This window comes from Danio rerio, chromosome 13 (assembly GCF_052040795.2).
Source record: "Danio rerio strain M-AB ecotype USA chromosome 13, GRCz13ab, whole genome shotgun sequence".
NCBI lineage: Eukaryota > Metazoa > Chordata > Actinopteri > Cypriniformes > Danionidae > Danio > Danio rerio.
The window spans coordinates 6,142,588-6,170,402 of NC_141033.1; the positions used below are offsets into that span (position 1 = coordinate 6,142,588).

General features: G+C 36.2%; 1 protein-coding gene and 2 long non-coding RNA genes across 11 annotated transcripts in view; 2 read left to right on the forward strand and 1 right to left on the reverse strand.

Annotated features, from left to right (window-relative positions):
- The window catches only part of fam120b (family with sequence similarity 120 member B), a 48,358-nt gene extending 36,305 nt beyond the window's left edge, over window positions 1-12,053 (forward strand). For 6 of the 9 annotated variants that reach the window (XM_087277802.1, XM_087277803.1, XM_087277805.1 and 3 more), the window contains 5 exons: window positions 1,082-1,288; window positions 5,352-5,460; window positions 9,538-9,636; window positions 10,088-10,142; window positions 11,335-12,042. In XM_087277802.1, the coding sequence (XP_087133928.1) occupies window positions 1,082-1,288; window positions 5,352-5,460; window positions 9,538-9,636; window positions 10,088-10,142; window positions 11,335-11,356 (492 nt within the window). In that variant the 3' untranslated portion in view covers window positions 11,357-12,042. 9 annotated transcript variants of the gene reach the window in all.
- The window catches only part of LOC147834110 (uncharacterized), a 28,452-nt gene extending 735 nt beyond the window's left edge, over window positions 1-27,717 (reverse strand). The window contains exons 1-2 of the long non-coding RNA XR_015505700.1: window positions 25,249-27,717; window positions 24,472-25,203 (exon numbers count right to left, since the gene is read on the reverse strand). This is a non-coding gene — a long non-coding RNA (uncharacterized LOC147834110). The remainder of the gene's footprint in view (window positions 1-24,471; window positions 25,204-25,248) is intronic.
- Window positions 13,161-22,213, forward strand: LOC147834111 (uncharacterized). Its single transcript, XR_015505684.1, has 3 exons — window positions 13,161-15,671; window positions 16,542-16,790; window positions 19,706-22,213. It is a non-coding gene; the product is annotated as an uncharacterized LOC147834111 (long non-coding RNA).
- Window positions 27,718-27,815: the final 98 nt, after the last annotated feature.

Genomic DNA, 27,815 nt, shown 5'->3' on the forward strand with positions numbered 1-27,815 from the left:
CATATAAACCTCTTCTGATACCAAATGATCAACTAGAAGTCAAGTTATTATTTGTGGTTCCTAAAACTTGGATTGGTGATAAAACTTTTGTCAGGTAGTGTATATGTTAATAATAGAAATTATCCTTAAAAAAAACATGTAGTTTCCACGGTATTGTCAACGATACACCACTCTATATCTCCTCAAAACCTGATAAACTGTATGAATTATAAAAAGTAACAGATTATATCGCCAATATGTAAAATAGCATAACTAATAACTGGTCCCACTTTATATTGTGGCCTTAACTAATATGTACTAACACAGGAACTAATAGTTAGTTACAATGTACTTATTGTGTAAATACATGTATTTACTGTGTACTTATTCTTGATTGAATACATGTATGTAATTACATCTTTAACTTTTGTAATTACATTTGTAAATACACTGTTGACCATCCCTTACACCTTAACCCACCCTTAAACCTACCCATGCCACCAAACCTGTCCATAACCCAACCTCTATCCCAACTCAAAAGCACCACAAGTGTTCTCAAATACATTATAAACACAGTAAGTACATTGTATTTATTTTTTGATGTAAGTACATAGTAGTTAAGGACACTTAATATAAAGTGGGACCTAATAACTTTATATCACTATATCAGATAAAGTTTAGGTCTTGCTTATAAGACCCAAAACCTGTTGTGCAAAAATTTGGAATACTGCCTAAACCTTTATGGATGTTCAGTTCTCATTGTCAGTCAAAATTTAAGGGATAATTGTATGTAGCTACCTGTCATTTGTCAAACATCTGTTTATTCAAATTATGGCAATTGAGTAAAAATACCTGTGGCTATACCTGTATTTTTTGGTTGACATATTTAAATATATGCAAATGTAAATTTTATGGCCTGCATTGGAAGTAGTTTACCAAATAAACAGAATATCTGCTGGCCAACACAGCAAATTTACATTGTTTTTTAATGTGGGGAACTTGTGTACCCTCATACAGAGCAATGCTTAATGACTGCAGCTTTGCAAAATGTTGTGTTTTTATGCTTTATTTCTGATATTGTGTCATAATCCCTCCCCCATAGACTCCTGTTGTAGACCCCAGGGCCGTCCAGCTCGGCTCGGTCTTTGTGCGCGGTCTGACCTACCTCATCGCAGCCAACAGCGCTTGTGGTTTCCCGTTCCCAATGGATGAGCTCATGCCATGGAAGTGCTTCGACGGCCTGCTCTTCCACTCCAAGTATCTGCAAGCCCACTCAGGCGCTTCAACAGAAGAGCTCCTCGAAGGCAGTGTAAGTAACTGGAAAAATGCCACCGGCTCTGTTTAAACTTGGGATTAACATCTGTCGAGGGACGAGCCGCTCACAAGTGGTCAGTTGAGACAGATACTTACGTTTCATTCTCACCACAAACATGACCTCTCGAAGCCACACACAACCGGCCACAAAGAGTACTTGTTTGAGCTAAAATGCTTGATTGACAGATGAGTGGGCGGGCTTTTATGGACGCCTGGGACGCATCAGGACGGATTGGTTTTCACAATACAAATGCAGCGTTGTCACATACATTTCTGATGAAGCTGATCAGATCACCCCCAATGTTTTTAGTTCTGACCACTTGTGCTTGGATCTCGAGAGTATTATTATCAGATGTAAACAGGGCTCCTATGTATGTGTGTGTGTGTGTGTATGCGTGTCTTATATTGGAGCTTTACACAGGCCTATTAACATGCTAAATGAAAATCAGGTCATTGTATGGCCCACACATATTTTGTTTACTGAATTGGGTTTAAATTTTGTTTACATGTCTATGGTGTACTGGAAAACAGTTACAGAATCTCTTTTGTTTTTGATTGCTGTAATGTTTTTTGGAGGGGGGCAAGGACCAAATCATCTAAGTACATTTTTTTTAACCCGCACATATAAACATGGGTTGGTAATTATGAATGCAGTCAAGAACTGAGTCAGACTGTGCAGGGTCACCTCTTGTTCTCATGGAGGTCTTCTTGAACAGATTGCAACAGATCATTATAAGTAACATAAGAATGTTCAAATATCAAAACATCAAACCAAGCGCAATCTCAAAGCTGATGTTGCAGGTCGTATTCTCTGTATTAATTTAATTTTTCTCAGTCTTATTTTAAGTACTTCAATTACTTTATTTTCAATATTCCTAATTGTGTTTCCTAAAGTACACTACCTGACAAAAGTCTTGTCGTTGATCCCACTTGTAAGAGCAACAAACAATATCTTTTTTTTTTTTATTAGAATATGCAAAAATCATACAAATACAAGAAAACACCAACAAATAACAAATACAAAGCAACAAAACAAAACAAAAACAACAACAATATAGTCAGGTACTGGTATGTGCATGAGTGTGCGCTTGTGTGTTTGCATGTAAAGGTAACTTGGTTGACAGGTCAGAGTACATACATAAGGAACAATAATAGTCAATAAATGAAGCAAGTGTCACAGATATAAATAAAGCATATAGAAAGAAACCAGTCAGGGGTATGGAGTAACAACAATGCTTATTAATGTATGATAGTAAAAATGAAAGTAAAAAGAAAGAAAGGACAATAGTAGTTAACTGACAATAAATAACTGACAATAATAATAATAAATCACAAGTGCTACACCAACTACTACTACAGAAAGTTACTTATATTACAACTACTACTGCTTCTACTACAGCCACAACCACGACTAATACTACTACAATGTCTACTAATACTGATACTACTACAACGACTACCACTGCTGATACTACTATAGCGTTTGCTACAACTAATACAACAACATCTACTGCTGCTACTACTACTACTACCACAATCACTTCTACTACATCTACATCAACAACATCTACTACTGATATTACTACACCAACAACGACTACTACTACTGTAACAACCACACCATTACTGCTTCTGCTACTACTATGCCAATGACATCTACTACTACATGAACTACTACTTCAATAATCTCCATAACAATTACTCAATTACAATCGATACTATTACAATGACTACTACTTCAACTACTACTACTACTACTACTACTACCGCTACAACTACAACAACTGCAACCTTAATAATGATAATGGTATAAATACTTGTAATAATGATAATGAAAAGATAACAGGACAAGTTAGAACAGTAATAATAATAATGATTACAAAAAGTAAAAGTAATACCATTTATGACAAAGGTGTCGAGGAGAGGGGAGAATGGGAAATCAGGGAGAGGACAAGTAATAATAATAATAATAACAATAATAATAATAAATAATAATAATACTAGTAAGTATTAAGTAAAAGGGGAAAGAGGAAAAGAGAAAATAAACTAATAATAATAAACAAAAATTAATAATATAATAATAAATAAATAAATAAATAAACAGAAGAGAAAGGGGAGGAGTAGAAGAAAAAGAAAAGAAGCAAAAAGAGTGAAAAAAATAAAGTTCAGCAAACAAAGCAATGAGAATAAGCAAAAAAATGAATAAACAATATCTTGACTTCTAGTTGATCATTTGGAAAAGTGGTAAAAGGTTGATTTTTCAGATGAATCATCTAATCATTACAAATATTGCAGAAGACCTAGTGGAACCCGCGTGGATCCAAGATTCTCATAGAAATCAGTCAAGTTTGGTGAAGGAAAAGTCATGGTTTGGGGTTCCAACGGACCACTCCGACAGTGAAACAGACCACTCCAATGTAGCAGGCAAACTCATTTGTTCAAAATGACAGAATCGTTCAAGAACGACCCATCACTGACGCGACATGGAGGAACATGCAGTGCCTGTGTTGTATCGAAATCTGACTCCTGGGCAGTGTTGCCAGATTCGGTGGTTTCCCGCCCAATTGGGCGGTTTTGTATTTGTTTTTGCAGGATAAAAAGTGACATAGGCGATAGTGAAAATTTGGGCGGTTTTGCAACGTCGTGCCCGCCAGCCCCGGTCTTCATTTATAAACCTGTTATGATCTCCCAAAGAAATGCTATAGCCCGCGTTCTTCACATACAGACAGTTGACTGATTCACATACAGTAGCTGACTGATCTCCCCCCGCCCCCTCCTAGAATCAGTCAGCTACATCTGGCAACACTGGTCCCGGGAAAAATCGGACTCCCCCTCGTGTACATGCACTTCACACAGCGATTTATCGGAAACCTTTTATCGATCAATTCTTCCGCAGTTGACAGCAAGAACGAACATAGAAGCGTTTTCAAATTGACAAGCAGCACCTGAATGTGTTCAAAAGAATTGAAAACGCCAAGATGGTATGAATTTATACCGCATTTCGAAAGTGAAACCTCCTCATATTCACTGATTATAAGTTCAGTATTTATTACACGACAGTCTATTCTTTACATTTACACATTATAACACATTTAGCTCGGTGGTCTGGTCTGTTTACATTTATATGCTTAACCAGCATTTTATCACAGTACTCTGACACAATTTCGTTACCTCTCATACCTATAGTCTGTTTGTTTTCATCTCCTTATTTAATATTCAGTAAAACAGGTTTAGTCAAAACAAAACAAAAGAAGAAAAACCTGTACTGTATTATATTTTTCAAAGTTATTTTGTAGCTGTTATTATTATTTTTTTTGCAGCTGTTTATTTGTAAACATAGAGGGAAACCCTTGTGTTTGAATTATATTTTGCTCAAAAACTGTTTAATAAAGTTTTATTCAAGGTTTTAACTCTCAAGTAACCATTTATAAGAAAATACCGGATATATAACCTATACCGTCATTCCTCCTAAAAATACAGAGATATGATTTTTGGCGATCTGCAGAGTGGATGGCAACATCAACAGCCTGAAGTGTCAAGATATTTGTGCTGCCCATTATATTACAAACCACAGGAGAGGGCAAATTCTCCAGCAGGATAGCGCTCCTTCTCATACTTTAGCCTCCACATCAAAGCTCCTGAAAGCAAAGGTCATCAAAGGTGCTCCAGGATTGGCCAGCCCAGTCACCAGACATGAACATTATTGAGCATGTCTGAGGTAAGATGGAGAAGGAGGCATTGAAGTTGAATCCTAAAAATCTTGACAAACTCTGAGAGTCCTGCAAGAAATCTTTCTTTGCCATTCCAGATGACTTTATTAATAAGTGATTTGAGTCATTGCAGAGATTTATTGATCCTCCAAGCTCATGGGAGTCAAACACAATCTTTTTCAAGTGCACCCTTATGACTTTATATTCTGTAACCGTGTATACATTCTTTTTGTGACTATTGTGTGAGTTTCATTAATTATAAATAAATGTATTGGAGGGAGATTTGGAATTCTGTATCGTATATGTATTATTATTCTTTAAATATGACTTTTATCTGTTGTGTTTTAGTCCTCCTGGACGTCTTTGTTCCAGTCTGTCAAAGAGCTGGTGCTGGAAGTCTGCAGAAAGCACAACAGTCCCGTCCACAGCCGACCGCGCAGACGACAGTACAGAGACGGTGCGCATCACTCTCAATTCCCCAGTTAATTTCTTTTACTTAATATAAGCAATCTTTTACATTTTCTACATCATGTGATGTAGCTGAAAACATTTAGATTTATTTCAGAGAATGATATATTTGTAACACTTTACTTGAAGGGCGTGTTAATAAAACTGACCATGACCTTAAATGTATACATTATTATAGAATTATATATTTAAATATATACGTTATTAGAACAGTAACGTTACATCGAGAAGCGGTGAACCGATAATACTGCACATGCGTGATTCAGTGAACCAAACACAGTACAGCCTGCTGTGTGACTGAACAGAACTTGGAACAACTGCAGCGCGGGTAAACCGAGGGCTTAAATGGGAAGATCTGGTGAAAAACGTCAGTTTATTTCATAACAGACAATCGTAATGGAATTTAAATAAGTGAAGCATGATTCAGTTGGGTTTACACTTAGTAAAACTTTACTGTAAGACATTTTTCAGATCTTGGTGATGTTTTAACTGACTGAAATTACTATTGCTGGCTACATGATGTTGAGTCCTAACATCCATGTTAGAAATCTGAATTTCCCATCTCCAGAGCCGGATTAATAATTCAGATGCCACTGGGCACAATGTCTTGTAGGCCCCCTATTGCCGCACCCGATAGTTCAATTGAAAAATAAGATTAACATATTTGTTAAATAAAATTAATCTATAATGTATTGACCACATTTTAAAATAAATGATATACACTACATATATTTCTAGTTTACACAGATTTAACTTATTTTTAAAGCATTTAAAGCACACTTTGAAAAAAAAAATACTAATACAACTAGAGGAAATTAATGGATTTTAATGTACTTGTTCAAGTTCACTGAAGCAGTACTAAGTTATATTTAAGGGTATTTTTAATGTATAACTTCTACAAACTTATAATGCACATGATTTGGATATAACACCTCTCCAATCCAGTTCTATCTGAGTCCTCCATAATACACACACTTATTAATGATTTCTGCTTGTCTTCTTCGTGATGAAGAGTAGGCAAAATCTAAGTGCGGACTGGCCCCTTGGATTGTGCCCATAATGCCCATTGGTTAATCCGGCCCTGCCCATCACTACTGTGTGTCTAACCTCGCAAGCAGCCTTTCTCACATATTGTACATAGGGCTGCTATCTTGTGGGCGGCTGTATTTGAATTTGAGGATGGGTTGATGGTTGTGGTAGATGATAGTGTTCATGTATTTTCTGAATACATGTTTCAAAAAATGTATGACTGCGTTTTTATTATACAATATTTATCCTGTTATCCAAACAAATATCCTCATTTAGAAAAAAAAACAAACAAACTAATACTGAAACTAATAAAAACTAAACCAAAACTAAAACATTTTAAGATATAGAAACTAATAAAAACTAGGAAATCTGCCTCTAAAACTAAATAAAACTAACTGAATTTGAAAACAAAAAATCAAAACAAAATAGAAACTAAAACTAATGAAAAATCCAAAACTATTATAACCTCGATTGTCAGGCATGAAATCTCCTTCATATTCATGATCTGTCAAGTCATATTTGTCTTATAAACACCTCCTTCAAGTAGAGTGTATTTTTTATTATTATTATTTTTTTTTTTTTTGTATTCTGTGGACATCTAAGGAGATTTCTGCAGGTTTGGATTTTTGTGGACCTGGTTGTGACTCAAACAAATGGAATACAAATACACGCTGAGATGTCCAGGTTTTGTGCACGTAAACAATACCCAGCGGTCTTCATAACACCCTCCATCTGGTCTGCGACAGTGGAAACAATCGGTTTGGCACACTACCTCAGATGGAAAGGATGCTTTGTCATAACAAGAATAATTCTGGGTTACTTTTTATAGGTAGCAATCTATATTAAGTAACATAACAAGACAACGAAATTACAACGTGGTGGCTGTTACAAACTCCTTGAGCCCCTTTTGCTTTTTACCACCATCCAGAGTTTTGTGGTTCTGTCCTAAGATTAAAAGAGACCTTATGGTGAAATTGTCTCCATCTGGTTTCCTTCTTGATGTCGACCAGCTCATGAACTGCTGGTGTTGTGTTTTGGAGGCAAAAAAAAAGGGCTGTTTTTTGCCATCAGATATTTTAGTCGGATTATGGCCATGTTTTGAATCTCAAGATTTGTCTTGTTAGATTGATGTTCGTTTGTTTATGCTTGTTTTCACCAGTCTGGAATTTACAGATCACTTTATTTTGTCATACGCCGCAAAACAGAGCAAAACATGTTTTGTAGAATCATAACAATCTAAAGAATTGAATGTAGGATTTTGTTAGAAATGTTTTTTAAAAGATACTAAACATGATCATATATATACATATATATATATATATATATATATATATATATATATATATATATATATATATATATATATATATATATATATATATATATATATATATATATAAATATATATACATACACACACACACACGCACACGGTTGAAGTCAGAATTATTAGCCTCCCGTTAAATTTTTTTCGTTATTTAATATTTCCCAAATGATGTTTAACAGAGCCAGGAAATTTTCACAGTATGTCTGAGATAATATTTTTTTCTTCTGGAGAAAGTCTTATTTGTTTTATTTCGGCTAGAATTAAAGCAGTTTTTAATTTTTTTAAAAACATTTTATTTTGGTTTTCAATTGTCTACAGAACAAACCACTGTTATACAATAACTTGCCTAATTACCCTAACCTGCCTAGTTAACCTAATTAACCTAGTTAAGCCTTTAAATGTCGCTTTAAGCTGTATATAAGTGTCTTTCTATAATCTTACTATAGTGTTATTATAATAAAAATATCTAGTGAAATATTATTTACTGTCATCATGGCAAAGATAAAATAAATCAGATATTAGAAATTAGTTATTTTTAGATTTTATTATTTTTAGAAATTTGTTGGAAAAAAATCTTCTCTCCTTTAAACAGAAATTAGGGAACAAAATAAATAAATAAATAATTTAATTAATTAATTAATTAATTAATTAAATTTAAAATAATCAAAGGGGGCTAACATTATATACTGTATATTATTTATACAACTGTATATTATGTCAAAACAAACTTTTATTTTGGATATTATTTAATATAATAATATATGGGTATATTATTTAAAAATATTATTTGGATTATTCACGATTAGTCTTAATTGCCTAGCACAGTTTTTGTTTTTGTAAATAAACTTTAAAATCAATAGATATTTAAATATAATATAAAAATGATTATTTAATTAATGATATAAAATTAAATATTGATATTTTGATATTTAATAAATAAATTTATTATTTTAGGTAATTATTCATATTATTTTATTCATATTTAAGGTCATTACATTTAATAAAATTTATTAATTTCATAAAAGTCTAACAGTTTGGTCAAACTTTATTTTGATGGTCCATTTGTTGAATTGAAGTTCACTGCATCTACCTGCAAACTAATTCTTATTAGATTATAAGTAGACTGTTAGGTTAGGGTTAGGGTTGGGGTTAGGGTAAGTTGACATGTACTTGCAAAGTTTCTTATAGTCAGTTAAATGTCTGTTGAAGGAGCATATCAACAGATATTAAGTAGACAGTCTACTAATACTAATACATGGACTATCAAAATAAAGTGTTACCTACAGTTCAGTCAAGTTCCAAAACAGAAAAACAAATCCTACTCTTTCCTGAAAAAGTCGAAACTAGTTTAAATGTCAATGTGGTGATTCTCTCATTTCTTTTCTGCTACATAAACTGCGCTTCTTTTCCCTGAACTTAATTCACCCCATTATTTTTCTGTAACTGAGAAGATTGTTTTGAATCTCAGATCCTCTAAAGTGTCGATTGCAGAAATTTTGTCAGGCTAGTCGAATATAAAAAGTCTGGTTTTAATTTATGTGCGTTCAAGGCAGTAATCACGGCTTCAGTCTTCTGGGGACGTGGTGGTGAAGTTCAGACTACGGAATTGTACGTTTTAAATTTCCAGTGATGCTCCGCTGCAAATACTAATTGTCAGAGAGTCAAACCTCCAATTAAAACAGCAGTTAAATGCTTCTTTTATTGCCTCAGTGCGGCCTGTGGAGGTTGATGATGAGCCTGGAGAAAGACGACCCCAGATCCATCATCCCACACGCCAGGACTTCAGAGCTCCAGCACACCACCAGCAAGGTACCACACAGAAGACTTGGCCATAAAAAGGCTTAAAGGGGTACTTCACGTCAAAAAAGGCAATTCTGTCATCACTTACACTCCCTCAGGTTGTTCCAAACTCATTCATTTCATTGTTCTGCTGAACACAAAAGAAGATATTTGGAAGAACGTCTGTAACCAAACAGATCCCGCCACCAATTTACTTCCCTTGTTTAAAAAAAAAAAAAGAATGGTCGCTTACAATCTTCCACATATCTTCCTTTGTGTTCAGCAAAACAAAGAAATTAACATGGGTTTGGAACAACCTGAGGGTGAGTAAGTGATGACAGAATTTTCAGTTGTGGATGAGCTGTCCCTTTAAGGCTTGTATGAAAGCATATATTCATTTGGTTTGTCTTTGTTTTTATAAGTAAGAGGTCAATGTGTTGTTTAATATATAAATATGATACAAGTGTAATTTCCTCTATAGATTATAGGCCAAGAGCAAGACATCCAAAGAGAGGAAGGTATCACCTCGCACCCAGGTGAGTGAGAGATCTATCTATCTATCTATCTATCTATCTATCTATCTGTCTGTCTGTCTGTCTGTCTGTCTGTCTGTCTGTCTGTCTGTCTGTCTGTCTGTCTGTCTGTCTGTCTGTCTGTCTGTCCGTCTGTCTGCCTGCCTACTGTCTGTCTGTCTGTCTGTCTAGCTGTTTGTCTGTCTGTCTGTCTGTCTGTCCGTCTGTCTGTCTGTCTGCCTATCTATCTATCTGTCTGTCTGTCTGTCTGTCTGTCTGCCTGCCTGCCTGCCTGCCTGCCTGCATGCCTGCCTATCTATCTATCTATCTATCTATCTATCTATCTATCTATCTATCTATCTATCTATCTATCTATCTATCTATCTATCTATCTATCTATCTATCTATCTATCTGTCTATCTATCTATCTATCTATCTGTCTGTCTGTCTGTGTCTGTCTGTCTGTCTGTCTAGCTGTCTGTCTGTCTGTCTGTCTGCCTGCCTATCTGTCTATCTATCTATCTATCTATCTATCTATCTATCTATCTATCTATCTATCTATCTATCTATCTATCTATCTATCTATCTATCTATCTATCTATCTATCTTCTATCTATCTATCTACCTACCTACCTACCTACCTACCTGTCTGTCTGTCTGTCTGTCTGTCTGTCTGTCTAGCTGTTTGTCTGTCTGTCTGTATGTCCGTCTGTCCGTCTGTCTGCCTGCCTACTGTCTGTCTGTCTAGCTGTTTGTCTGTCTGTCTGTCTGTCCGTCTGTCTGTCTGTCTGCCTATCTGCCTATCTATCTATCTATCTATCTATCTATCTATCTATCTATCTATCTATCTATCTATCTATCTATCTATCTGTCTGTCTGTCTGTCTGTCTGTCTGTCTGTCTGTCTGTCTGTCTAGCTGTCTGTCTGTCTGTCTGTCTGTCTGTCTGCCTGCCTGCCTGCCTGCCTGCCTGCCTGCCTGCCTGTCTGTCTGTCTATCTATCTATCTATCTATCTATCTATCTATCTATCTATCTATCTATCTATCTATCTATCTATCTATCTATCTATCTATCTATCTAACTGTCTGTCTGTCTGTCTGTCTGTCTGTCTGTCTGTCTGTCTGTCTGTCTGTCTATCTTCTGCCTGTCTGTATCCTTGTCCGGCTGTCTAGCAGAATGTTTACTTTTGTCATCTTTTCTTCTATATTTTGCTGCAGATGGACCTATTCTCAGAACTAAACCAGACTGACGGATGATAAAATGAGTGAATAGCCTCTGGTGGAAACTGTTGTCCTCCACAGAATCAAGCAGCGATGAACTGCATTCAGATGGGAATATTCATGTTCTCGCTTGGCCTAATTCAGTTCCCACCCTTTTGTTTTGACTGCAGATAATTATTGACAGACGCCAAAGCTCATGGACGTCTGCATGAATGTGCAGTTTTCATACACAGACAGAGATAACCCTCCCATTTGTGTTCAGTGATATCCTGAAAAGCCCTCAGAATTATATCCTATAGTGAGATTACAGCCTATTTTCTTCTTTTTCTTCTTCTTCTTCTTCTTCTTCTTCTTCTTCTTCTTCTTCTTCCATGTGGATATGAATCAGTGACCAAAATGGAAGCTTCCTAAACCGTGTGCCAAACCCATTCATTCAGCACAGACACTAATTAGTCTCAGATGATCTCTTACCTTTCAACTGCTGGTTTGGCATCGACTCCATTCGTTCGCAATTACAACCATTATTTGTCTCCCTCAACACGTTCAGAATCTAGATTTTCAAGCAGCCATTCTTTTAAAAGGAAATTGTTGATAATGTGTGTCACAGCATCGAAAAAACGGTGGTCAATGTGATCCAAAGCAGCCGGATGACGAGATGATTGGAATAAATTGTGGTTCTGGCACATCACGACCCAAATGCTCCCAGTTTAACCTCACATTGTGTTGATACTCTTCTGTTTCATGTCTGTCCTGTCTGAAAGTGCTAGTATTACTTAAACTCTTTACGTTTACTCATGCCGTGTTTAATGTCAGTCACGCAGAAACACTTATTATCATTATATATAATAATAATATTGAAACAGATTTTGCTTCTTAATACTTTTGAAGAAACCCTGATACACTTCACTGTTAACAATTTCCTGTAAAATCAAAAATAACAACGGCAGGAGTTCGCCTGTAACTTATTGTTAATCAATTACAGCAAAAATACTGTATTTACATTAAAGCATATGTATTTATATATATATATATATATATATATATATATATATATATATATATATATATATATATATATATATATATATATAAATACATATGCTTTAATGTAAATACAGCAACATTGAAACAATTTTAATCTCAAGAGAATCGATCCACAGGCTAGAAAGCACCCTAAGTCTATATATATATATATATATATATATATATATATATATATATATATATATATATATATATATATATATATATATATATATACATACACATACATTAATATATATACATTAATATATATATAATATATATATATATATATATATATATATATATATATATATATATATATATATATATATATACATACATTAATATATATATATATATATATATATATATACAGTATATAGACTTAGGGTGCTTTCTAGCCTGTGGATCGATTCTCTTGAGATTAAAATTGTTTCAATGTTGCTTTTTGTTCTTGGTGCGGTTCACTTTTTCTCTGCAAAGTTGCTAAATGGACCAAAAGAGCTAAAACAAGTCACGTGCGAGTAAACTCTCCTTACATTGGTCAGAGTTTCACGGTTTATTTTGGGGAGTCCTGCTCAGCTGTCATGAGTCCTTATTTTAATTTATGATGATGAGCATCAAGACATTATAAGTGAAAAGCTGCGCTTTCATTTTGAATGGTGACGCCCACAGACATCACCGCCAATTATAAATCAGAGGTAAGACTCTCTCATACATAGCAGTTGGCTTATACATTATAGGCTTTACATTATAGAGAGAAGTAACAGATAAACCAAGAATGCAGTTCGGTCAAAGAGAAACAGCTCTCGTTAGTAGTTAACATGCTTTCACTTTTGTTTTTTACATGAAACGCACATTTATGGGTTGGAATGACATCCTGCCTCATTCATAATTCTCTCTTTATATAGCCGTATATATGTTACAAATCCATAATACAATGTAATATAGCCGGGCTCGGATTGTTTTGCTTTCTAACTACAATCGATCCGCTGAAAGCACCCTTAAAGTATTTTATATCTTACCTGCAAAATACATACAGTGACACAACAGTTAAATACTGTGTAATTTTCCATAATTGTAAACAGTGTAAAGTTCGGTTATCCACTGAGCATCTTTAAATGGTCTAAAAATGACAATTAAGACATTGTTAATGTAAGTTTAGTTAGCAGTTAGCACTATTTACAGCTGGATTAATATTAATATTAAACTACAATAAAAGTGTGCCAAGAAAATAATCCCCACACCATTACACCACTACTAATTGTTGATACAAGGCCGGATGGATCCATGCTTTCATGTTGTTGATGGCAAATTCTGACTCTATCATCCGAATGTCGCAGCAGAAATCGAGACTCGTCAGACCAGGCAACGTTTTTCCAATCTTCTATTATCCAATTTTGGTGAGCCTGTGTGAATTTTAGCCTCAGTTTCCTGTTCTTAGCTGACAGGAGTGTCACCCGGTGTGGGCTTCTGCTGCTGTAGCCCATCCGCCTCAAGGCTGGACGTGTTGTGCGTTCAGGGCTGCTCTTCTGCAGACCTCAGCTGTAAAGAGTGGTTATTTGAGTTACTGTTGCCTTTCTATCTGCTCAAACCAGTCTGGCCATTCTCCTCCAACATCAACAAGGCGTTTGCACTCACAGAACTGCCGCTCACTGGATATTTTCTCTTTTTCATACCATTCTTTGTAAACCCTAGAGATGGTTGTGTGTGAGAATCGCATTTGATCAGCAGTTTCTGAAATACTCAGACCAGCCCATCTGGCATCAACAGCCATGCCATGTTCAAAGTCATTTAAATCCCCTTTCTTCCTCATTCTGCTGCTTGGTTTGAACTGCAGCAGATCATCTTGACCATGTCATGCCTAAATGCATTGAGTTGCTGCCATGTGATTGGCTTATTAGAAGTTTGTGTTCACACAATTGAAGTCACAATTACTAGCCCTCCTGTGTTTTTATTTATTTATTTTTTAATATTTCCCAAATGATGTTTAACTGAGCAAGGAATTTTTCACAGTATTTCCTAAAATATTTTTTCTTCTGGAGAAAGTCTTATTTGTTTTATTTCGACTAAAATAATAGCAGTTTTTAATTTTTAAAAACCATTTTAAGGTCAATATTATTAGCCCCTTCATGCGTTTTATTTTAGATAAAGAGCAAACCATCATTATGCAATGATTTGTCTTAATTATTTTATAATATTTTAATGTTTTTCATTATCTTAAACTTTGACTGATCGTATAATGTTTGCAAAGTGCTGATCTGAAACTAAAATTAATGACTAATAAATGTATTACTTTTTTGGTCCGTTTCTCTGTTTGCCCGTAAGGCTGTGAAACCTCAGCTATCATCAAACACCAGCGAAAATAGGATACGGAGAATGTTCCAAAGCCATAGTGGTCATCGCACAGCTCTTCCTCCTATCTATAGAGATGAGCCGTGGTAATGAAACACAGTGCTAGACAAACACGTGACTTGGCCGAACATCAAATATAGTCATATAGGCACAGCAGGAAAGTGAGGCGACTGATTTATTCATGCAAAAAATGGAGCAGATTGACAAAGCTTTGGCAATTGAAAAGTGTTTTGAATAAACAGTAGGGGATCACCAACAAACTGAAAACCGTGAAACCACCGTTGACATCCAATAGTAAATCACATATCAGTTAGAAATAAGGGGTAAAGGCAATTTAAATAGTGCTTTGGGAAGGATGAAATATGAGCTTTAATTTTTTAGGTAAAGTGTGACATTATTGTATTAATTTGGCAGTCAAGTCAAACTATATTGACACAGACTGTATTATGAATGCATAAAGATGTAGTTCACCTTAAAATCACAATTTTATTCACTCACCTCGGGTAATATAAGATGTAGATCTCTTGAGTAGAACATTAAATAATGATTTGTAGCTGAAAACATGGCCCTCGCTGATCATCAAATCGGGCGTCACAGCCCTTCATGGGCCAGCCAGAGGTAGCCTGACTGCCAATAGGTATCGAGATGAGATCCATGTGAGACCATATGCTGGTGCGGTAGGCCCTAGGTTTCTCCTATTGCAAGACAATGGTAGACCTCATGTGGCTGGAAAGTGTCAGCAGTTCCTGTAAGACGAAACCACTCATGCTATGCACTGGCCCGCCAGTTTCCCAGAGCTGAATCCAATTGAGCACATCTGGGACATCATGTATTGCTTCATCCACCAATGATACGTTGCACCACACTGTCCAGGAGTTGGCGGATGCTTTAGTCCAAGTCTGGGCGGAGATCCCTCAGAAGACCATCTGTCACCTCATCAGGAACATGCTCAGGTACGTGGAGGTACTACTGAGCCTCATTTTGACTTGTTTTTAGGATATTACATCGAAGTTGGATCAGCCTGTAGTGTGTTTTTTTCACTTCAATTTTGAGCGTGACTCCAAATCCAGACCTCCATGGGTTAATAAATTTGATTTTCATTGATCATTCTTGTGTGGTTTTGTTGTCAGCACATTCAACTATGTAAAGAGCAAAGTATTTAATAAGAATATTTCATTCATTTAGATCTAGGATGTGTTATTTTAGTGTTCCTTATATTGTTTTGAGTAGTGTATGATAAAAAAAGCATAAAATTCAGATTTATTCATGTCATGTGGTGTCTGGTTTGAGGTTAGCATCTTGAGCTAATGCACAAAATGGTGGAAAATGTCTGCTATGTTATTGTCAACTTACTTTGAAATTTTAGAGAATTTCTCATTCACTTTTAACTATAATATATTAAATATTTATAGAATTGTGTATTTGGCATTACATGTGGTGTCTGGTTTCAGGTTAGCATCTTGAGCTAATGCACAAAATGGTGAAAAATGTCAACTCTGTTACTGGGTAAAGTCTAGATCGGATATGCGGCCGACCAGAAGTGCGATATGCACATTAATAAAGCAGCATTTTTTAATGACACTGTATAACAATGGTTAATATTTTTACAGTACTGTGATGGTTGAGTTTAGGGTTGGGGTGGGGGTAGGCGTTAAAAAATACAACAAATGAGAAATTTAATAAATAATAGAAATATTTCTCGTTAACTTACGGCCGCAAATGTATCCGCTCTAGCAACAACCCTGTTACTGTGATATTTCAGTGAATCTCTCATTTATTTTTTTAACTATAATATGATGAAATTACATACAATTCTGTTTTAGACGTGGAAAATGGATTCAATTGGATTCAGGTCTGGGATCCTGCAAATGCATAGAGACTCCCGAATGCCCACAAATGAATGATAATCTCCCGGAAATCGCATGTCTCCCGCCCAGTCCTGAAATACATCACGTACCCCTCTCCACCGTACACAGCTCTTCAGGTACGTCGCGCGCCCAACTTGGGATGTCTGTAAAGCACAAAATGGTGGAAAACTCTGCTACCGTGATATTTCAGTGAATCTCTCATTTGCTTTATAAAAACTATAATATGATAACAATACATGCCATTCTGTATTAATCATTATAGGTGGTGTTGGGTTTGAGGTTAGCATCATGAACTAAAGCACAAAATGGTGGGAAATGTCAGCTCTGTTATTGTCAACTCTGTTTCTGTGATATTTCAGGGAATCTCATTCATTTTCTTACTATATATATCATAAGTATTTATGAAATTGTGTTTTAGACATGTCATGTGTTGTCTAGTTTAAGGTTAGCATCTTAAGCTTAAGCATAAAATAGTGAAAAATGTCAGCTCTGTTATTGTCGACTGTAGTTTGTGGTTTAAAAATTCACCAATAAGTTAAACAACAGCTGGAAGAATCAAATGTAGCCATCACATTTAAGCAATTAGCATCATTTTACATTAATAACGGATGTCAGAGTGTACATTTGTTGTATCTTCACCGAGATGTGTTTTACATGATTTGCTGAAAAGGTTTATTGCTAAAAATAAGTTTTCTTTCTTTTTGTTAAAGTCCACATAAACCGGAAGCTGCGACCATTTTCTTCTTCCTATTGTGAGAAAGTTCCTCGAGAAACAGAATATTGAATGAGAAAACAGCGGGCGTGGCTTGTTTTTCGTACCTTAAGCTGGGGTGCATTTCCCAAACAACGACGTAACTCACGACTGAACTTTCATAGTACGATGCATAGTTTGGGAAAAGAACAATGTAGTGCAAGTGTTTCCCAAAACGCGTAGTTTCTCTGTCGCAGATCCATCATTTGAACCACGTTAGTTATAACGTAAAATGCCCATAATGACGCTTTAAACGGGGTGGAGTGACAACTTCTTTAGAGAAGAACCAACACAATCTCACAGCAATTCGTGACTTTTTGATTTAGTTGTTAATTCGTATGATCTAATTCGTACAATTTAGTACGATTTGCTCATCACCCAATGACGGTTGGGTTTGGGGGTGGGGTTAGGTGCCACGCCTACTTTTGAAAATCATACATTTTTGTACGACTGAACTCGTACATATTTGTACGAATTAGCCACTTAACTGACAAAACGTAAAATACTTATGTTTTCTCGTGAGATCAGGCTGGAAGAACCCCATAATTTCTTTGTGCGAATTATATTGTATTGAATTGAAAAAAAATCCAATATTAGTTTTGGTAAAAACATGCACTCGTTTTCCATATTAATTTAAACATATGCAAATGGCACTTATAGGGCCTGGGTTTTCTTACAGATTTAATTGAGAACATTACATAATCTATTCTAAAACATAAAATCACTTACAAAAGCTGACACCTATTTTAATATCATATATAAACCATATAAATAAATAAATAATGAGGCTATTTATTAAGAAATGAAATGTATTATTTATTAGGAAATTTTAAAAAAATCTACTTTAATAATCATATGAATGATGATGATGATGATTATTATTAGTATTATTCAGTAGGATATTGTTTATCTTTTTATTGTTTGACATGCAAACCACTGCAGAAATATAATAATAATATAATAACATGTCATAAACAGTACAGATACTTAATAAATAACCTACTATAAATTAAAAGCACTAATGTATGCACTTTTTTTGTTTTCACAAGCTTTAGACAAGTAAATAAATTCAGCTTTTAAATAATAGGTCACCTATAGCTTTCGTCATGAGCCACGGCTGTGTTCAAAATGACATCAATGTTTTCAAAGTGAGCTGCGAAGGGAGCACAATTGTAAACATGAAGATCGCTAAAACTGAACTGTAAAAATACTTTAAAAGCAAATTACACCTAAGAGAGATGACCTTAATGCTTTTTTATCTATAAAATTTCAAGTTTAAATGATAGAATGTTCTAAATGAATAAGGCATAGGGAGGAACACTGGGAATAGAACATAGCCAGGAACTGTGTTTCTAACTACAGCTCCAGAGGTGTAGTTGCAAGCATACAAGTTTGCGATGCAATGTGCGAATGTTTGTTGAAACGATGGATTTGGGAATACTACGTTTTTAACGATGGAACTTGTGACCAGAGATCTGCGCGGTACTAAATTTTGAATCCCGCTCCCGCCTGCACCTGCCAAGTTTTAGCCCAAACCCGACCGCTCCCGCTTATATTAAGAATTTGTTGTCGCGCTGCCCGACCCGCCCCGTTTTCTGGCCGCCGCGCCCGATCCCGCTAAAGAGCGGGGGAGAACAAAACCGAAAATCACCCAGCTATAGTATACAGTCCAGACAGCCAAGCTGTCTGTATAAACACACACACACAAACAGCACCAAGCACACACACACAGACAAAGCTCTCTCTCGTACGTGCGTGCGCACTAACACACACACACAAGCACCAAGCAGACACACAGGCGTTTGCTGTTATATCAACTCAAAGGGTTGTAATACCATGTATCAAGTACCAATGTAATACCAAAAGGTTTTATATAAAGGTATATAAATACTGAGTCGCGCCAGCTCCGGGCCGCAGCGCACATTACTCTCGGGCTGATTCCGGCTCGCTTACGGCTGCCGCATCTGGCCCGATTGATTCGGGCCGGAATCGGGCAGTGAGTCCACAAGCATCCGGCCCGAGTCCAGCAGCCGGAGCCGGGCCAAGTGGTAAGTCTCCGGCAGGCGAGAATCTAGCTGGAACTGGCCCGAGTGTATTTTGCTATCTGGGAAAGCTCTCTCTCTCATTCGCGCGCGCGCACTAACACACACAAGCGCCAAGCACACACACAGGCAAAGCTCTCTCTCTCTCTCGCATAGCAATATCCGCGGATATTGCTAGACAGCCCCCTCCCGTCCCAAATTAAACCCGTTACCGACCGCTCCCGCGATTTATTCGGAAATTTATTCCCGCGCCGCAGAAATCTGGTCGGGTCCCGCGGCACCCGCGGGACAGCCACGGGAATGCAGACCTCTACTTGTGACCTTAGTTGGCTAACGATGGTTTTCGAAAATGCACCCCAGATTAGTAGTAAGGTAGGCATTTCATTCAGAAAGGTTGAGAAATGGGTTTTGTAGAGTTCCTACAACCTAACAGACACATTTCTCAACATTTCTGTTTGTTGTCAAAACTGACAGTTGGAGGGGCGTGGTTAGGTATGTTAGCCACGCCCAATGCCTCAGACAGATGTAATCTGAGAATTTAACTGTAAACAAACTGGAAGTGCATTTCTAGGTTTTAATTTTAGATTACAAGCGCAGTTTATTTTTTACTTAATGACATGCACAGATGAATCATACACCACAAAACTAGCGATGTGAGCTAACAAAATCATGGCTAGTTTTGATTTCATGTGTACTTTAAATCCAGAAGTGACCATTGTGCATCAATAGGAAAGACTCTGGTGTCGTTAATTCAACAGCAACATTGAATGAAGTTATTTTAAGTGTACAGAATCATTTCCTGTGCAGTGTTTCTGCTTTGATTCTAAATCTGTTTGCTCATCCTGGCACAGGGCCGGGTGCCGATTGTGTGTCCAGGCCTCTTTTTTTTTAAACCAAATAAATAAAACCACCAAGATTAGCAACGCTGCAACACATCGTCCTTTTCATGTGTTTAATTATAGCGTGTGTTTGGATGTGTGCGCTAATGGTAAATATAGGCTCTATTCTCATGGCGGTGCGGTGGAGCGTTAGCAGAGTTAGCGTGAGGGCGAGCGATCGGCCTCAGCGGGAACGCAGCGTTTGTTCTGCAGCGGGTGGTGTGGGCTGGAGGTGGGACGCACGCCGCCACAAGAAGCCAGACTTTGGCACGCTGTCATCGCTGTTTCCCTCTCTGAGCACGAGAGAGAGAGGGAAAGCAGGCATGATGGAGCCAACAATTATCTGGCGCTCGGTTGGTTCTCGGAGACTGAGGGCAGAAGGGGCCGCTCTTTTCTGTCTGGGGGTCTGTATTGGGGCAAGACAGCATGGCTCTGATGGAGAAGACAGATTGTGGGCATCATGTTTTAGACCCCCCATCAAATAAACAGCCATAGCAACATTACATTTACAGTTCTGGTGGATATTTATGTGTGACTTTTTCACTTCAGTCAAGATCACTGACAGCAAGTCTCCAGTTATTAAGTCTGATTAAATGATTCTCTTATTTATGATTCAGATGTAAAAGTTTGAGCTGTTTAAGTCCACCGTATAAAAATTAATGTGTATTGCTGTTTGTATGTTGTTGTTTTTTTCATTCACAGAAGATGAATGCCCTGTTTAATTGCCTTTTATAATATATACAGTGGTTGGACAACAAAACAAAAACATTGGTTTCAATGGGGCCAACAGCAAAAATCTAATGCTGTGGACAATGTAAAACATGTATTGTTCTCTGATGAGTCAACCTTCAGTGTCTTTGCCACATTCGAGAGAGTTACGGTGAGGAGAAGCTTCAAAGAAACATACCTGCCAGACTGTTGCATGCCCAGAGTGAAGGATCAGTGATGGTTTGGGCTGCAATATCATGGCATTACCTAGGCCTATTGCTTGTGCTATCTACCAAATCATTCTGGAGGACCATGTGTACCTAGTGATCCCATAACCAGGCGTGTCAGTTTCATTGTCTAACCCTTGTGTGCACACTGTAAAAAATCAGCAATTTTACGATTTATTTCTGGCAGCTGGGTGGCCGGAAAAAAAGACGTAAAAATAAGGAATGTTAAATTACAAAAATATACCGAAAAATAACATCGGTTGATTTACAGAAATGTACCAGAAATTTGAATTTGAGTATATTTCTGTAATTTTATATTTGTCAATTTATGGTAAATTTCTGTAATTTAATATTCGTTAATTTACAGTGAATTTCTGTAATTTAATATTCGTTAATTTACGGTAAATTTCTGTAATTTAATATTCGTTAATTAAAGGTAAATTTCTGTAATTTAATATTCGTTAATTTAAGGTAAATTTCTGTAATTTAATATTCATTAATTTACAGTAAATTTCTGTAATTTAAAATCTGTTAATTTATGGTAAATTTCTGTAATTTAATATTCGATAATTTAAGGTAAATTTCTGTAATTAAATATTCATTAATTTACGGTAAATTTCTGTAATTTAATATTCATTAATTTACGGTATATTTCTGTTATTTAAAATCTGTTAATTTAAGGTAAATTTCTGTAATTTAATATTCATTATTTACGGTAAATTTCTGTAATTTAAAATCTGTTAATTTATGGTAAATTTCTGTAATTTAATATTCATTATTTTTCTTACAATTTTTCGAGATTTAATGTAATAAGCAACTTATTTTGTTGGTGAAGGACAAATCATAGTTTGGGGTTACATTCAGTATTGGGGCGTGCGAGAGAACTGCAGAGTGGATGGCAACATCAAAGGTAGTATCATATTTTTTTTGCAGCTGTTTATTTGTAAACAGGGAGGGAAACCCTTGTGTTTGAATTATGTTTTGCTCAAAAACTGTTTAATAAAGTTTTAATAAAGGCTTTAACTCTCAAGAAACCATTTATAAGAAAATACCGGATATATAACGTATACCGTCATTCCTCCTAAAAATACAGAGATATGATATTTGGCGATCTGCAGAGTGGATGGCAACATCAACAGCCTGAGGTGTCAAAATATTTGTGCTGCCCATTACATTACAAACCACAGGAGAGGGCAAATTCTTCAGCAGGATAGCGCTCCTTCTTATACTTCAACCTCCACATCAAAACTCCTAAAAGCAAAGAAGCCCAGTCACCAGACATGAACATTATTAAGCATGTCTGGGGTAAGATGAAGGAGAAGGCATTGAAGATGAATCCAAAGAATCTTGATGAACTATGGGAGTCCTGCAAGAACACTTTCGTTGGGATTCCAGATGACTTTGGATGACTTTGGACTATGGATGCAGTCCGTCAAGCTCATGGGAGTCATACACAATATTCATTCCTTTTCCACTGCAGCATGACTTTATATTCTATACTGTACACTATTTCTGTTAAGTGAGCCGACTTTTGCTTAAGCAAAGTCAGACCTTTCTGTCCTAATGAAATAATTAAAAATAAAGTCATAATCATATTTTATTTTGGTAAATAAGTCGTAATCTAGAGTTCTTCGCCTTTCATATAAACCACTTCTGATACCAAATGACAAAAAGTCAAGTTATTATTTGTTTTTCCTAAACCAACAACCCCAGAACAAACCTGTTGTATTACGATAATAATGTAATCGTACCCTAAACATAAACATGTTTGCTTGATGATAATGGAGGTAGTGAGGATAATTATTATTTGATTTGTTTATGTAATAACCCTCCCGCAACCTGACTTTTAGGTTTTTAATCGAAACAAAAACTCATTCCAGAGTCACACTCTCTGTATATCTGTGATGATTAATCAGCACATTAGTAAAGAGTTAAAAACAGCATATGTAATATAACAGCAGCATCAGATTGTGTGTTATTATTTGTTGTAGGCGTTTATCTCTCTGCTTAAAATGCACAAAATGGCTTCTAAAAATACTGAAGTGCACCAAATGCATATTTAGCTGCTATATTTATGGAGGACGCTATGAATAGAGCACTGTAAAACTCAGGAACTGACTCCAGATTTACTCTTGCCGCAATTGTATGTGGACTCGCACAAGATTCAAACCAACAAAAGAAAAATAGACAACTGCTGAAAAAACAAAACAAACAACTCAGTGTCTTGGGCTCTTTTTCTATTTTTCCTTTTTCTTTTTTTTTTTTTAAATGTGTGCCATCCACATGAGTAATGATTTCAGACTACCAGTGCAACAGTGTAGAGAACCATGGTTATTGAAGTAAAATTCACTGTTATATACACTGTCCAGATTTTATTCTACACTATCGGACAGTCTTGTCATCGATTCCAGTTGTAAGGGCAACAAATAATAACTTGACTTCTAGTTGATCATAGAAAAGTGGCAGAAGGTGGATTTTTCTGATGAATCATCTGTTGAACTGCATCCCAATCATCACATTTTACATTTACATTTTACATTTACATTTAGTCATTTAGCAGACGCTTTTATCCAAAGCGACTTACAAATGAGGACAAGGAAGCAATTTACACAACTAAGAGCAACAATGAATAAGTGCTTTAGGCAAGTTTCACGTCTGTAAAGTCTAGTAGTATTTTTTTTTTTTTTGTACAGTTAGTGTGATATTCAAAGAGGCAATTGCAGATTAGGAAGTGAAGGGGAGACTAAATAGTTGAGTTTTTAGTCGTTTCTTGAAAGTAGCGAGTGACTCTGCTGTTCTGATGCAGTTAGGGAGTTCATTCCCCGCGAAAGTGATTTCTTCCCTCTTTGGGATGGAACCACGAGGCGACCTTCATTCAAAGAACGCAAGTTTCTGGAGGGCACATAGATCTGCAGAAGTGAGAGCAGATAAGAAGGAGCTAGGCCAGAGGTCACTTTGTAGGCAAACATCAGAGCTTGAATTTGATGCGAGCAGCAACTGGCAGCCAGTGCAAACGGATGAGCAGCGGAGTGACATGTGCTCTTTTAGGTTCATTGAAGACAATTCGTGCTGCTGCATTCTGGAGCAGTTGAAGAGGCTTGATAGAGTTAGCTGGAAGCCCAGCTAGTAGAGAGTTGCAGTAATCCAGTTTGGAGAGAACAAGAGCTTGAACAAGGAGTTGAGCTGCATGTTCATATAAGAAGGGTCAGATCTTTCTGATGTTATAGAGTGCGAATCTGCACGATCGAGCAGTTCTAGAAACACAATACTGCAGAAGACCTACTGGGACCAGCATGGACCCAAGTTTCTCAGAGAAATCAGTCAAGTTTGGTCAAGGAAATATCATGGTTTGGGGTTATATTCAGTATGGGGGCGTGTGAGAGATCTGCAGAGTGGATGACAACATCAACAGCCTGAGGTGTCAAGATATTTGTGCTGCCCATTACATTACAAACCACAGGAGAGGGCAAATTCTTCAGCAGGATAGCGCTCCTTCTTATACTTCAACCTCCACATCAAAGTTCCTGAAAGCAAAGAAGATCGAGCTGCTCCAGGATTGGCCAACCCAGTCACCAGACAATGAACATTGTTGAGTGTGTCTGGGGTAAGATGAAGGAGAAGGCATTGAAGATTAATTCAAAGAATCTTGATGAACTCTGGGAGTCCTGCAAGAACACCTTACACGAGTATTTTCTTATCTACTGATATTACATACAAAATGTAATGTGAAAAAAAATGGCCACACAATTTCTCTATGTTTTCCCAACCCAAATGGATTAAGTTAACTTAATTGGTTTTGACCAGTTTTAGTGGATTAAATATAAAATAATTATGTTGTCTCAAAAAAATAGCAAGAATTGGTAATTCAACTCATTCTAAATAAGTTTGAACAAATAATTTTTGAGTGCAGTAGGAAAAACAACTGACATATAAGTCACTGGACATTTTATGGTGGTTTTAAACATTCTTCAAAATATCTTCTTTTCTGTTCAACACAACAAACAATAAAAACTTAAACTGATTTGGAAAATGTCAAGGATAGGTATATGATGGCACTGTTTTCATTGTTAGTTGAACTATAATCAGTCAAAAAAAATGTTTGCTGTTTGTTTAAAGTATCTAATTAAAACAATAGAATTTTTTTTCAGGGACAACCTAATTGTTTTTTGTTTAATCCACTTAAATTTGTAAAAACTTAACGTGATGCCTTCATGTTGTCCAACACAAAGTGCTTAAGTTAACTTAATTGGTTTTGACAAATTTAAGTGGATTAAATATAAAACAATTAAGTTGTCCAAAAAATCTCAGGAATTGTGTTAATTCAGCTCATTAAAAAAAAAAAAAGTGTAGTAGAAAAAATAAATACCATAGAAGTCAAAGTTTAGTGATTTCAAACATTCTTCAAAATATCTTCTTTTGTTAAACAGAAAAAAAACAACTCACACTGATTTGGAAAAAGTCAAGAGTGAGTATATGATGGCACAATTTCAGTTTTTAATTTTGAATCTCTTTAATCACAGTAAAATCAAATGTTTGCTATTTGTAAAAACTAATTTAAAACAAGCTGAGGCAACAGTTCTGGGTTTTTTAGGACAATTTATTTGTTTTATGTTCAACCCACTTAATTTGTATAAACGTATTAAGTCGAGAATTGTTCAGCCTATTCTAAATAAGTAGTTTGAACTATTTTTATTTAAACAAATACCATGGAAGTCGATGGTTACCGGTTTCAAACATTCTTCAAAATATCTTCAACAGAACAAGAAATAAACACTCAAACTGATTTGGAAAAAGTCAGTAGTGAGTATACGATTGCACAGTTTTCATTTATACTTGAACTGTCCCTTTCGCCAGTCACAAAAACGATGTTTGCTGTTTGTTCAAACTACTTATTTAAAACAAGCTGAGACAACACAATTCCTCAGGGATTTTTTGGGACAACTTAATTGTTTTATGTTCAATCCATTTTAATTTGTAAACCCTCATATGTTATCTTGTTAAACTTAATTCCTTTGTTGTCCCAGTTTCGATTCTGGGAAGTAGTTATCTCTTTACGAACGCTTCACGACGGTTTGGATGTCATTGACTTTAAACTTTGGGCATTTTGACCTGTTGTTGGCACGTAGAATCATCTCCACCTCCTCTGAAGTGGCATAAAAGCTCTGAAGGGGAACAAGAGAGCTGTATATCAGTCATTGTGAACAGCGCGGCCCTCCTCGTGAAATACGGCCCGTCCGCCTATAGCTTGGTTAAGTAAAGTGTGTGAAGAAATGTGCGAGGGGACTCTTAGTAATTTGCCTTTAAAGAGATTTTGCGCTGCTATTCACTTGCTCCGGGCTAATCTCTCTTTGTGAAACGTAACAATGCGCTGCCAAATGAGGAGGAAATGTCAGGTTATGTTTCAGAGCCGGCCTCTTCCCACCCTCCATCTGTAGTAATGGCCCGGGCTCATTGGAACATATGCTGCCTGTTGCTCAGCCGCCATCTGTTCACTTCCACTGATGAAGTGCTCCTGTTGCCTCAGTGATCGGCTCATTCACAGCCTGGAAAGAGTTTCCTTTCCTCTCTTCATGCAAGCAGAGGATTCAGGGTCACGGAAAGGTTTGTTGTTGCTGACCTGAGTGTTCTGCATCAATCCGAATGATCCCTCTTGAAGTCGGTGACGACCGCATGCAGCACTTCAGCATCCAAACAAACATCCCCTGTTTAGATTTTCAGACTTTTTTGAATGCGTTTGTTGATGTGAATAATGTTGCAATTGAGATTCTGTTGGAAGAAGCTCATGTTTCACTTCAGCTCATCTTTATTGCGCTTTTACAATGTAGATTGTGTCAAAGCAGCTTAATATAGAAGTTTTAGTAGATTGAACGTGTGTCAGTCCAGTTTTCAGAGTTTAGTTTAGATCAGTGTGGTTTACTTTTCACTGCTGTAAGTCCAAACACTGAAGAGCAAATCTATCAATGCGCAGCTCTACAAGTCCCGGACCAAGCAAGCCAGTGGCGACAGTGACGAGAAACAAACTTCACCAATTGACGAAAGTGAAGGAGAAAAAAACCTAGAGAGAAACCAGGCTCAGTTGGGCATGTTTGAAAATATCAATTTCATCCTCATGTCATTTAAAACTTGTATGATTTTTTGCTTCACAAAAAAAATGATAATAATAATTAAATGAAAATCAACACCGTATTTTGAGTAATTGAGATCCTATCAGAAGAAGAAGCTCATGCCTTTAGACAAAACAGATTTTAACAATATTAATTTCATCCTCGGATCATTTCAAACCTGTATGATTTTCTTCCTTGAACAAAAAATGAATAAATAAATTCAACAGATTTAAATTTGTCTCTATATTTTTAATTCTTTCTGAAATTTAAATGTCAATAAAAAGATCTGGAAAAAGCAACGGTTTTTGACCGTTTGCTGAATAATGTTGCAATTAAGATTCTGTTAAAAGAAGCCCATGTCTTAAAATTTAAATTATTTAAAAAATTTTAATTTCACCCTCTGTATAGTTGTTCTTCCTTCACCAAAAAAAAATATATATATATCATTATAAATCAACAGTTTTTAATTACCCAGCAAACAATGAGTTGGCGGACCGCCAGCGTTTTTGGGCGGCACAA